The sequence below is a fragment of the Wolffia australiana genome, chromosome 17 (genome assembly GCF_029677425.1).
Source record: "Wolffia australiana isolate 7733 chromosome 17, ASM2967742v1".
Lineage (NCBI taxonomy): Eukaryota > Viridiplantae > Streptophyta > Magnoliopsida > Alismatales > Araceae > Wolffia > Wolffia australiana.
In genome coordinates, this window is record NC_135851.1 from 1,642,483 (window position 1) to 1,656,645 (window position 14,163).

At 35.3% G+C, this 14,163-nt stretch overlaps 1 protein-coding gene across 1 annotated transcript; it reads left to right on the forward strand.

The window, feature by feature from the left end:
- Positions 1-1,517: 1,517 nt before the first annotated feature.
- On the forward strand, positions 1,518-5,850 carry LOC144714155 (S-adenosyl-L-methionine-dependent methyltransferases superfamily protein). Its single transcript, XM_078588851.1, has 8 exons — positions 1,518-1,760; positions 2,291-2,417; positions 2,499-2,560; positions 3,265-3,420; positions 3,672-3,813; positions 3,902-3,973; positions 4,565-4,673; positions 5,440-5,850. The coding sequence occupies exons 1-8, from the start codon at positions 1,640-1,642 to the stop codon at positions 5,539-5,541; spliced, it is 891 nt and encodes a 296-aa protein (XP_078444977.1). The 5' UTR covers positions 1,518-1,639; the 3' UTR covers positions 5,542-5,850.
- Positions 5,851-14,163: the final 8,313 nt, after the last annotated feature.

Consider the following 14,163-nt stretch of genomic DNA (forward strand, 5'->3'; position numbering starts at 1 on the left):
ATCACTCTGGGGCTTACTCATATTATTCTTACTCGTTCAGAACTTTCAGATAGACTTACCATACAAATAAATATAGAAATGCTGTTTCCCTATACTAAAGAGGGAAGATCTTCGTCATTAGTCATAATCACTTATGGTTTAAACTATCAATCATATACACATTTATATAGATTTGAAACATAATAAGTATACAGTTTTTTGGCAATTTTAATTAGATAATGAATATTTGCGTATTAAATATCTCCTCCCACGCGAAGAAAATGTTGATTTGCAATCAACAACTTTAGACAATTAGTTCACTGAAATACAAGAATTTGTTAACAGATAAGATAGAGAGAGAAAAGGATCAGAGAGAGAGAAGGATAGATTTATAAATAGAGAGAGATTGGAAAAGGCAGAAGGATAAAGACAGAGAGAGATGCAGAGGAATAAAGAGGCATAGGGAGATAGATTTAGAGAGAGAGACGGACAGAGAGAGAGAGGGAGAGAGAGAGACAGAGAGAGAGGGAGGGAGAGAGAGACAGAGAGAGAGAGAGGGAGAGAGTGGGAGAGAGAGAGAGGGGGAGAGAGAGGGAAAGACATAGAGAGAGAGGGAGAGAGAGACAGAGAGAGAGAGTGGGAGAGAGAGACAGAGAGAGAGGGGGAGACAGAGAGCGGGAGAGACAGAGAGAGAGGGAGAGACAGATATATATATCCATATAGATAGAAAAGGGATAGAGATAGAGGTTAAGAGAGAGAAAGAGATGGAGATAGATAGATAGAGAGACATAGATAGATATATACATATATAGATAGAGAAAGAGATAGAGATAGAGGTTAAGAGAGAGAAAGAGATGGAGATAGATAGATAGAGAGACATAGATAGATATATACATATATAGATAGAGAAAGAGATAGAGATAGAGGTTAAGAGAGAGAAATAGATGGAGATAGATAGAGAGACATAGATAGATATATACATATATAGATAGAGATAGAGATAGAGGTTAAGAGAGAGAAATAGATGGAGATAGATAGATAGAGAGACATAGATAGATATATACATATATAGATAGAGATTTAGAGAGAGAAAGAGAGGGAGAAAGATAGAGAGAGATGGAGACGGTAAAGAGAGATGGAAATGGATAGATAGAGAGAGATTGAGATGGATAGAGATTGACAGAGAGATAGAGAGAGATAGAAATAGCGAGAGAAAGATAGAGAGATTGATAGAGAGACAGAGCGAGAAAGATAGACAGTGAGAGAAAGAAAGATAGAGAGATTGATAGAGAGACAGAGCGAGAAAGATAGAGACAGAGAGAGAAAGATAGAGACAGAGAGAGAAAGAAAGATAGAGAGAGAAAGATAGAGAATGAGAGAGAAAGAAAGATAGAGAGAGAGTGAGACAGAGAGAGATAGAGAGAGGGAGATAGACGGATAGAGACAGAGAGAGAGATATTCGCAGAGAGAGAGAGAGCGATAGATAGAGATAGAGAGAGAGACAGAGAGGAAAGAGAGAGAGAGAGAGAGAGCGATAGATAGAGATAGAGAGAGAGAGACTAAATTTAGTCGACGTTATTTGGGCAAGCTGATTTCGCAGCAGGATCGATCGCTCACACGGAAGAATCTTCCACTCCTAGGAACCCTATCGTCTCGGTAGATGGCTCGCGGCTCAGTCGCCAGCCTACGAAAACTCTTCTCCAGCCGCCATGGCGCTCCTCGAACAATAGGCTACGCCTCTGCTTCTTTCTCCACCGTTCACAACCACGCCACAAGCTTTGGTATCATACCTATCATACCCATCTCTTTTTTCCCTTGAATTAGACGTAATTGTATCCGTTTTCGGAATTTTGTTCGACACTGTGTCTTGTTCTATCGACCTAGTATTCAATTCTCCACTGCGAATGTAGTTTCGACTGGTTGATTCTTAGTGTTTGGTTCCAATGCAGGGTTTAAAGAAGTGACAGAAGAAGAAACGTTTCAAACCTAAAACTGTCGAATCTCAACACAACTAAATCTAATTATAAAACATAAAAGAGAGTACAAGTATAAACAGGAAAGCGAAAAAATATTCATTTCCAATATTCATTTCCAATATTGATAAATTAAAGAAGTGACAGAAGAAGAAACGTTTCAAACCTTAAACTGTCGAATCTTAACACAACTAAATCTAATTATAAAACATAAAAGAGAGTACAAGTATAAACAGGAAAGCGAAAAAATATTCATTTCCAATATTGACCTAGTATTCAATTCTCCTCTGCGAATGTAGTTTCGACTGGTTGATTCTTAGTGTTTGGTTCCAATGCAGGGTTTAAAGAAGTGACAGAAGAAGAAAAGGTCAAATTGGTGGGTAATGTGTTCACCAAGGTTGCGCCAAGCTATGATATTATGAACGATTTGATGAGCGGCGGGTTGCATAGGTTATGGAAGGACAGGTTGGGAAAATTTATGGAAATACTGTCTTTCATGTTATTTTTCTCTGTTGGTGAATTTGATTTGATGCTTGAATGATTTAGGTTGGTGAGTAAACTCCACCCCTTTCCGGGGATGAAACATCTTGATGTAGCAGGCGGAACAGGTGATTCATTCCTGTTCTTCATCGCAAAAAAAATCAATCAGAGTTGCAAAGATACGAGTCAAAATTTATCAATATTGGAAATGAATATTTTTTCGCTTTCCTGTTTATACTTGTACTCTCTTTTATGTTTTATAATTAGATTTAGTTGTGTTGAGATTCGAAAGTTTTAGGTTTGAAACGATTCTCACTCTGTTTATTTGTCTCTTTTCAGTATATACTGATGAATTAAATTATATTCTCAAATCTTTAATCTATTCGATGATGGCTTTGATTTTTATTAATAGCTTCACTGGCTTTTGGCCCATTTGCACATGGAAAGAAGTATGATAGACCTAAATACTTTTAACAATACACGTTCAGAATATCTTACTTTATTTTTTTAAAAAGAAGAATATCTTTCAAGAAGTTTGAACTAATTCTGCCTCTGTCGTTTGTTGGCCGTCCAACTTGTGTAGGTTATTTATCAATTTTAATAAGTCATATTTGACGGATGTACTTGTCAGGAAACAAACTCCAAAAGCAAAACATGTCAATTGGAATGATATTTTAAGGTTAGAGAGAAATATAGAGAGGTATAGAGGAAGCCAAATAACTTCCTATCTGCCTTCCTTCTGGAAGGGAATTACACTAAAATGATCAAAATAACCCTGATAGGGGTTGCGGATCCTGACTTGTGCTAGTTATTTTACTGTTTATTTTTTCAGGTGATGTTGCTTTTCGCATTCTTGAGAGCATTAACAGTGTCACCCGTCAAGCTCTGGAAGTCAGTCAACCTGAGGGAGAATATGATACCAAAATATATGTGCTTGACATCAACCCAAACATGCTCTCTGTTGGGAAGAAGCGTGCTGCAGAAAAAAGTAAAAATCATGAATTTTAATCATATTTTAGCATTTTCAATTTGCACGTTTAGAAAAAAAAAAAATCTTTTGATAACTTTTAATAGATATTCAAGAAAAAAAATCTAATAGTGGAACTTCTGCAATGCTTGATGACCGTTTTGATCATATTTTAGTATTTGAAGTATGACATAAAGAACATTGATAAAAATCTTAGTTATAGTCTTTAATAAGATTCTTAGGATAGAAATCTAATCCCAAAATACATGCAGGGCTTGATGAGCGTTGTTTGCAATGGGTGGAGGGAGATGCTGAGGCATTGAACTTTCGAGACGATTCAATGGATGGGTATACGATTGCATTTGGAATCAGAAATGTGTCGCATATAGAGAGGGTGCTTGAGGAAGCTTACAGGTAATAATTTCAGCAATGTCTTCTACTTTTCTTTCTATACTTTCACTTCCATAGATAGTATATTACATCAAAATGTTTTAATTTTCAGGGTACTGAAAAGAGGTGGCAGATTCTTGTGCATGGAACTGAGTCATGTGGACGTTCCCCTTTTCAAACAAATGTACTTATATTCTGACCAATTGAGCTCTATTCATTCGACTTCATATTTTTCTAAATACGACTTTGAATGTTCCGAATATTTCCTTTTGTTCATTTTTCTTTACATTTTGAGCGCTTTATACTGTCTCCGTCTTTTCTAACGGAAGATGAACTAACATCTGGAGTAGGCGTCAAGAACTGGGTCATTCGCAATTACCTTTACAACTTTATTTGTAGTTTCTATGGTCAGTGAATTTCTTAATTATACAGTATCATCAGGCTTAGGCACTAAACCCGCTGTTAGTACTCAAGGCGAGAATACCATTCTGATTACATATCAGGGTATCAGACATATATTCTTGCGTTACCATTAGTATTCATATTCAACCCAAAAGGAGAGGATAGATGATGACGACGACGAATTGTCATCTCCATTTGTCAAATAATCTCAACGGTGAATTCGTCCCCTTCTAGTCATTGTCTCGTCATAGTCTGGTCACTATCTGCCATGGTTTCGTCATTCGTTTAGTACCAGAAATAGTTGACGATTTGCGGATATCATATTGCTTTTTACTCGCTGTATTTGTGCTAATCTTCTGAGTTATGTCGCCAGATATGATTACTATTCTTTTGGTGTCATTCCTGCAATGGGAGAGGTGATAACAGGAGATCGCAGTTCTTACCAGTATTTAGTTGAGAGTATACGACGGTTCCCTAAACAAGTGAGTGTTAATCTCTTTATCTACACCAACGTTGACAATGAAGAAAGTTACGCAACACTGTTAGAACATGTAAAAATGTTTGGTTTTAGTTCATACGATGAATTGAATATTGTCCTTGAACCTCACTGAGATGCAGGGAACTCCAGATTGATCTATTTCTGTGAATTTTAAAACTTTAATTCTCATATCGTTCTCTGAATGTCTAATTTGGTATTGTGAAAGTGGACCTCAACTGCTGTTTTTGTATGTTGATTCATCCTCTGATGTAATTGGCTTCATCCTCTGATGCATGCAAATCTTCACTTATCTTTATGGAATAATACATATGTTTAATAATCCAAAATTAGAGAACATACTTTCTGAGCGGCCTGAAATGCCACCCGTTTGATATCCAATCATTTTTTCAAAGATTAAGACATTTCTTCGGTCAATAATGACTCGTAACTTTCAAGCGGAGAACTAGATATGCGTTTTACGTATGCAGCTACGCTTTTTTCCTTAAAATGGAAGATTAGATCATGAGTTCCATTAAGGCAGACCATTTATTTCTGCTTAAAGCAGGATGCACTGAGAAAACAAATACTATACATCAATGCCAGGAATGTGGATAGGAAAATCTTACATTGATAACTTCATGTTCCTCTAATTCTTAGTTTCATGATTTATATGATGATGATGATGATGATCTGTTACATAGTTACAGATGACAATTATTTGAGAAGTTGCTTGTCTCGTATGATTGACTTTTAGTCTCTTGCTCATACAGGAGAAATTTGCAAAAATGATTGCTGATGCTGGTTTCAGTAAGGTTGAGTATGAAAACCTTGTCGGTGGTGTGGTTGCTATCCACTCAGGACTCAAGCTATAGTATCCCTCTGGATTGTTCTGGCCAAATCTACGGATTCAATATTCAACCACTTATAACATACTTCTTCCACATAGGTAAGGCCCATTTCATTGGCCGTAAATTGTTTACTCGTTTCAGTAGTATAATAGTACTCAAACAGAGATTCCCCTTGTCATGGGAACAGAGTCTTAGACTAATGCTCCAATGTGGATTAGGAGCTTAAGACAATTCATTTATTAATTTTTGTAGCCAATAATTTTCTCATATTTTGAGAATTTGTATCTACGATTCATTCTATTGGCATCCAATGGGATGGACGAAATTGAGCAATTGTTGTTTGAGATTGTGAAAATAGGAAAAAATATGTCAAGATGGGTTCATTCCTTCACTATTGAATATGGTAAAGAGTGGAGCTCTTGGGGGGAATGGAAAATTTATGAACTTCTCTCTCCTCTTTATGTGTTGGCTAATTTTATTCTAAAATATGTGTATTTAAAGTTTTGGATTGTGGTTTCTTTTGGGCCAGCTTGTTTTAGGATGCCTTTGAAGTCTGGCATAAATGTGTGATGTGCCAAGCTGCGATTAACTCGAGGAATAATAATCATTTAATTTGGCTTTAAAATTCTAGATAGTAATTATTTCCAGATAAGCGTTAGTATAAGTTTTAAGATTCTAGATATAAAGTTTTTGAATGTGGCTCAGGTTTAATTTCAAATACTATGGTAGGTCCACAGTTTTGATTTTGTTTCATGAAGATGATTTCGCACAATAATTGATTTAAGTCCTTAAAATGAGTTGTCACTTCGAGACCCTAGAAGCTGGAAAAAATATGGCCAAATGATTTATAGATAAATCAAAAAATATATTATTATAAAATAATTAGGACAATAGAATGGATTTTTGGGGATAAAAGCCCACTATATGAAGTATCTTTATTTCATTTCTCTCCCATTTTTAGAATTCCCAATAGTGACTGGCATAGTGAAATAGTAACTCAATAGCTGCATATATTTTGTTGCGATTTTGATAAATCAAAATTTGAATTTCGTGCAATGAATAAGGCTGGAGCAGTTGAAGTTATAACATATCTATTATTGGCTTCATATTCAGGCTTAAGTTTGTCCCTGCTCATATTAACCTCTCTTTCTTTAATCACCATCAGTCAATGTGATGAAAATTTATGTTTTCTCTCAGGATCAATCTAAAATCCCCAAGATATCTAACACATCTTTTGGGGTAAAATGCTCCAATAGTCTTTATCTTAATATCTAGATATTACTGTCTAATTTTTAGTTCTACAAAATAAAAGTTTGATTCCTCCAACAAGTGTTGGATTGATTAAAATACCAAATCGAGTAATCTATCAACTATTTTGTTCTTTGTTTGATATAATCCAGGATGTAGGAACCATAGGGTATTTCTCCCATTAGTGAGTGTCTTTTATTTCACTGAGGTAATTGGCTTTAGAGGATAAATTTATGTCGTATACCAAATATACACTTACTTATGTTTACTCCTATCATCTGTAACTTGTACACAGAGAATTTTATATTTGAGGATATATTCACATATCTTCTTCTCCCAACTTCTTTATAGAAACACATTGCCATATCCATATTTCTCAGTGGAGAAAACTTGTGCGCATCTAGTCTAACATATATATATGGTAACTTAGGTAACACGATAAATATATTTTATACTCTTTAGGTTCTCTCTTAATATTCAGATACTATTTAGTTAAAAGTACCAACTTAAGATAGATAAATAATAGTCAATATTTTCTTTGACCTTGGGTTATTTATGAATTTATTGGTGTGTTTTTTAATTATAAGCTTGGGCATCCTCCTCAACATAGTGTAATATTTCTATTGCAGTAAAATGTGTGGTACTTGTGGAATCTCAGGATATGAGGCAATTTTGTCCATTGTTGAGAATATTTGCATCAATAAAAAAATTAGATTTTAATTTGACTCTAAGGAGTTCAGTGAAAAATCTAAAGAGTTTGATACCTCTTCATAGACAAGAAAACATAGATGCTTGGGTAAGCAAGACAATACCTTGAAATCATCATGTTTAGACACAAACTGAATTACTTTACCATTTTTTCTCTTTAACTAATGAGATTTTGGTTCATTTAGATTTATACTACGTTGAGATATTTTCTGGAAATGGATAAATTTTTAGTAACATGGTTTGACATTCATATGATCTACATAACTTAAAACAGGATATTGAAAATTTTGGGGAATTATTTAGTCAAGGTATTTTTTTCTAAATAAATGGTAATTTTGATGACTTTAAAACATTGTTTCTAATAGTAGTTGCAAATTTAGATATTTAGGAATGGAGTTTTAAAGGCTAGTAAATTATGGTGTTTATAGTTAAATATATTTTAAGCTTGTTATCGATACCCCAAAATTTATTCAGTAGTAGTCCCTCATAAATTCATATAAATGGGCCTTCTAATCTATATTCACTTGAAAAGACATGTATGTATGAGAGGAATGTTTGAGGTTAAAGATGACATCCATGTTCCGAATAAGAAATCAGAAATGGTTGAACCCCTTTGGGTTTTGACAAATGAAAGTATAGCTTGATTGAAGTGATAGATATTATGTGGTCGTCAAGCCAATCACAATTACATGTTTTTTTTAAATTCATTGAAACAAATATTTATTTATTAGTATTATAGTTCATGAATATGTGCAATGACCTAATCAATTATGATGAGATCATAATACAACGATCAGTAGTCTTTTAACAATTATCCTGAATATCCTGAATATTTGATCGATAGTCGAGCTGAACATCAAATTATCTGGATAGAATAACACTATTTGATCCTACTCATACAATAAATATGGCTGATCATGTGGCCGGTAATGTAGAGATACTATAGAAAAACAGTGGGTGCTCTTTGGAGTTCACTGAATTGATCCATATAAATCCCGTAATGGTATTATACCTGAACATCAATCAAGTTGATTCATGTCACAGTCGTATAAGTGATTTATTGTCTCTGGACACTATGGACATCTTGTTGATGGAAAGCTATATATTGACTACCTCTTATGAGTCTCTAATCATGAGATTCATAAGTCTTAGCTTGGATATAATAAGTACACAAAGGTAGATCTTCCACCCGCAGTATAAGAGAAGATTGACTCAAGGAAGATGATGCAGTTAAATACCTGGCCAGGGTAGTGAAGATATTGGATAAGGCATTCTTCAACGATCCTCATGATGCTTTAGTACTAATTGAATGAATAATTAGTGTTTGATGTTTAACCATACCATCAGTCATTCGGGAGTCTCATGTGGGCAAAGAGTTATACATGTACAGTGACCAAGGACGATAAAGATTCCATGAGAGACTTCATTTGATACTCTACAGCTTCTAGAACACAAGGTGTAGCTTGGCACCCCATGGACTGGAAACTTAACCTATCATTGTTAATTAATCTTTATGTTGATAAAGTTAATTAATCATGGTTGTTTAATAATTTTTATAGGAAAATAAAAGTTATTAACTAGAATGATACATGGGCCTAGAGGATCATACACATAAGATTAAAAGGGCATTGGTAGGTATGCTTTATTTAAGGGACTTGTGAGAAAAGTTTAATTAAAGTATAAAAGGGGAAGGGCACCCCTTTTAGGCACTCCAGGCCAGCCATAGCTGGGCACTCCCCCTTTCTTCCTTCTCTCTTTCTCCCCAGCCTAAATTGAGTATTGATGTTAAAATGATCAACAATGTCTTCAAGTAGAGTTGCAAATTAAGAAGATATCCAAGTGCTCCTTGATCGTGAGCATACTTCTAGATGCAGAAAACTTTTCTTGGGAGAAAGTCAAGGGTGGAAATTTTTTCCTAGAAGGTACCAAGAGTTTATTTTCATTTAATCATCACTTTGGAATTGATTTCATCTTATGCTGACATGAAAAAAGTTTAAGGTTTTCATCCATGGCCAAGAACCCTACAAAAAGTTTCTAAATACCCTTTGTAGTATTCTTAATATCACGATTTCCTTAAATTTAATTTTCCCGTGAATAATAACAAGAAGAAGAGAAGCAGGAGGGTGAGTAGGATAATTATAAAATAACGATAATGAGGAAAAGGAGGAAGATGAAACATGTTATTTTTCAACATTTCTATACTCCTTATTTCCAAGGATTTGAGGTAGCATTTCACCTCTATAGTCTTAGCAGTCTTTATCTAATTTGACACCCGTCGGAGAGCATCTCCATTTTGGGTGTGCTAAAGCAGATTTTTAGCATAACAATATCTTTAAGTAGATATGAATAACGTAAAAAAGTTATAATTTTGTCACTATGAACTTCACTGGCTACAAGGCAATGCAAATCAGTAAACTACTAGTGGAAAGAAGATCTTTATTTATTTTGAAAATTAATTTGTATCTTCATTTATATTTTTAACCTAATTTTTCCAAAACAAAATTGTGAATGAATTAAAAAATTTTTGGAAATTAAATATCCTATAATTTGGATTTTTAATATTTATTTTATCCTAGAATGACAGGAAAAGACCTCCAACTGTGACGAGAGGCAAGTTGGTGGTATGTGAGAATGGTGAGCTCCACCATAGCATCACATGCAGTGCTAGTGGTGAGCTCATTCACATGCAATGATGGCTGCGATTGGGATTGGGGTGCGAGCATAGAAGAAACATGTGCATGGGGAAATTTTTCGTGATTATTGAACCTGATTATTGCACAGTGGCAGCTAGACGGAGACATGCGGGAATAATGTTAGTGACAACTGTTGAAGTAGGATGCATGTGGTGAACGGATGCATACATATTGCATGTAATAATTTCAGCAAGCATGGTCACATGTGTTGGGTTCTATGGCTTTGATTTGGATGAAACAAAAATGATTCCTGCAGTGGAAGACTTGGAACTGAATTGAAATGATATCCACAAAAGAATGAATTGAATCACCTCAGCACTGATCAAATCAAAACCATAGAACCCAATACAAATCCATGATTTGGATTTGGATGAAACACATAAATCCGTGTGTTAGGTTCAAGGGATTTGATTCAATAAGTTCCTAGGTGATTCAATTCATTGTTTTGTAGATATCGTTTCAATTCAGTTCCAAGTCTTCCACTACATGAATCATTTATATTTCATCCAAATCAAACCTAGAGAACCTAAATATGTGATTTCTTGGATCATGGAGTGAGATTTGTCAAGCTGCTCATGCATACAACTTCTTGATGTATCCATGCAATCATTAGCTCATCACATCTACTCCGTTGCCATGATGAGCTGTGTTCACATTCTATTGTTATCTTTGCACCATACCGATCACATCAATAATAGAGTGGAGAAACGGGGATAAGGGAGAAGAAGGGGAAGAGCCCTAAAAAATTTGGCATGGGTGAATTTCATTCAAGGCCTTTCCTTATTTATACTAATTGTGTATCGACTCACTAAGGAGCATGACTATCATTGGTTACCATCTACATATTGTCAATCTTCCACTTGGCGCTCCAAGGATGACTGATGACTCCAAAATGATAGTGATAAATATTTGCATTTCTAGCTAATTTATCTACTTCTTTATCTTTATCTTCATATATTATCAACATTTATGTTAAGTTGTGAAAAATCATGAATAAAATCACCTTTCTCTAATTTTGAGTTAATTATTATCATTTGTGGGACTAACCCCACTTAACTCAATGAGTTAAGTGAAATGAATCTCAGTCTCTTGTTAGTTTATGTGGAGGATGCAAGAATTAGGTGAAACTTTCATGACTAAAGGGGATAATTAAATGAAGTAGAAGCTATTTGGCCCAGCCATGACCCTAGGCCAAGAAAGGAGGCCAAATTAAGACAGCTGGCTCTAGTTTAAAGGCCAACTAAAGAAGCTCCATTAAGCCCACTATGAGAGGCATCTTGGGCCAAAGAAAGGAGGGCAAGGGGAATGTCAAGTCACGACTATTTATGAGCATTTAAGGTGCTTGGATGCTGATTGGAGAACACCCTTGGACGTGGATCCAAGCCAGAGAAGATGATCCAACCATTCAATCTATAAATTATCCAAGGGTGGAGACTTAAAGATAACACCTTTAATGCTAATTAAGGAAAGAATTCTTGAACGTCCCTGGGTTATATTCAAAGGTCTCAATGATGATTGGAGGACCATAATGGACGTGGATCATGACCCAGAAAAGAAGATCTGGCCATCCAATGTATTAAAAATCCAATGGCTCTCATTTGCTCTCTCTCCCTATATAAACCCCTTCACCCTATTGTAATACTCATCTTGTGATTCAATCCAAAGTAATTTTTGGTGGCTTATGTGAAATTGAGTCATAGATGCATTCACCTTAGTGAGTGCCAAGCTGAGCAGGAAACATCCAGGGCTGAAGAAGCTGGTGGCAAGGAGAAGAAGTCCCTTGGGCCTAGGAGGGTGCGACAAAGATGTTATTTTCTTATTTCTTATTTTCACTCTTACCTGTTTGTCTTTGTCTTCTGATTACTCTTGAGCAGCTAGCCAACATCCATACGGTTCCAACGCATCCAACCACACTCAAAAATTCATTCCAGAATCATTCTAGAGTGAAGTTAGTGCATGCCCATTTTTCTCTCTCCTCCGCCGAGCCACTTCCCCATTTAGCATTCGAACTTAGCCAAATTTTGACCAAGTCCGGAGCGCCAGCACGCCTCCACCACTCTGTGCTGCTATGCCACCGCCAGAGGTTATTTCTTTCATTTTCTATTTTATTTTGGCTTTAAAATATTCCTTAAAAATCCCAAAAAATCATTTTCTGCCCACTAATATTTTTATAAATATTTTAGTTATATTTTAAATTTCTTTGTTTATACTTTTATTTAATTAGTTATTTATCTTCATAGGTAGTAAACCCACTTCTAAAATTCATAAAAATTATAAGTAAAGCTCAAATTTGTTAGAATAAACCCTTGCTCCCTATGGACCGACCCTTACTCTCTCTCTAGTAAGGTGATTATAAATTTTGTTGTTTTGATTCGGATAAACGTTTGACAGTATTTAGTGATGTTAAATCATCACTAAGTACCTCTAAAATCTGAGTTATCAACGACTTAGAGTGTGGTCAAGTGTCAAAGCCTAATCGGTCATCCGAGTTAGTACTAATGCATTTAGAAATAACTGAACTCTTCTAGAATATTTCATTACCTTGGCCAAGGACTTCATCACATCATCTTTTTTGACCTTTCTCCTCTTATACCGAGGGCGGACAATCTAATCTTGACTACTCAATCATTTTTTTGAACTTCATAATGCAGCCAGACTACGACTATTTCGAATCCCATAATTAATAATTTGTAGGTCATAGGTCAAAGTATACCTTTCCATCTAGAAGGAGTCTTTGGTGTCTCCGTTCTAAGGACCACTTACACCACTGTGATGTGAATCAATCTGCTTGACAATTTCATAGAATACGGATCAATTGAGGGGTTTGTAAGGATCAATTAGTGAACTCTTTGTGTAAAGATAACCCACCATATATCCTTAGTGTCTTCACACTAATGGTTACGGGACCAACCACACTCATCATATGAGTGAGGCTAGATAGTGTTTTTCTATCTGGATACATTGATTTCCTTCTTGAGTATCCTTCAACTAGAAATGTTTTGAACATATTCTTAAAGACTAGTGATCTCAGTATTGTGATATCATCATAATGCACTAGGACAGATCATGTATTCATGGAGTTCATCATATACATCACGCGTGCATAATATTGGATAGATTGTATGAATGAATGTGGAACAAGATATGGAATGTGTGATTGGCTTGTCGACCATGTATTTTTCCATCAGGTAGGAAAGGAAATGTAGTTTTTAATGCATTTAGAGAAAATATATTTGTGGAAAGCATGATATTCCCCCCAGTCTTATTGGAAGGTGATAATCTTGGTGTTGAGTTGGCAGTCAACCATATGTTGTTATCGGAGAAAAGTTTTTATTATATGACTTTTTTTATTGAGATGATAGAACGGCTTATATCTTATGTGTGTCTGTCAAGGTGACAGAAACAAAAGACTCTGGAGAGATAAGATCGGTGTTGATAACCACAGATCAATGGATAACTTCATACGGTTTGTGAAAATGACCTATAAACATAACACGATGGACACACATGCTGCATAGTTGAGTTATTGGAAGCTCAAAAATGGTGAATAGTAGTTTTAAAGATGCAAAAATAGGTATGACTCGAGAAATAGAGTTACAAAAAAGGTGATGTGGCTTCACCGATGTGAGCTTGAGGAGAGGCTTGGCACTGATCAAAGTGGTAGAATTCCTCCATTGCATTCTCCTTGAGATGAGGCAGCCCAAAGGGAAGGAAGAAGATTGATGTAGACATCATTATCAGGGGCAAGTTGTGGAAATTACATTAAATTCTTGGTGATATATAGAACATGTAAATATTAGTAAGTTTTAAAGTTCACCAAGAATTAGAAATGAAACATATCCAGGTGGAATTTATAAATAAATCTGACCCATCATTAGCATATTGTCTTTCTGTTCCATGGTAGGGAGCACTGGTAAAGGTCATCACCATTTGTTGTGATATGGTGAGTGGCACCATTATCATGGAACCATACAAAAAGTGTAGGAGAAAAATGTCG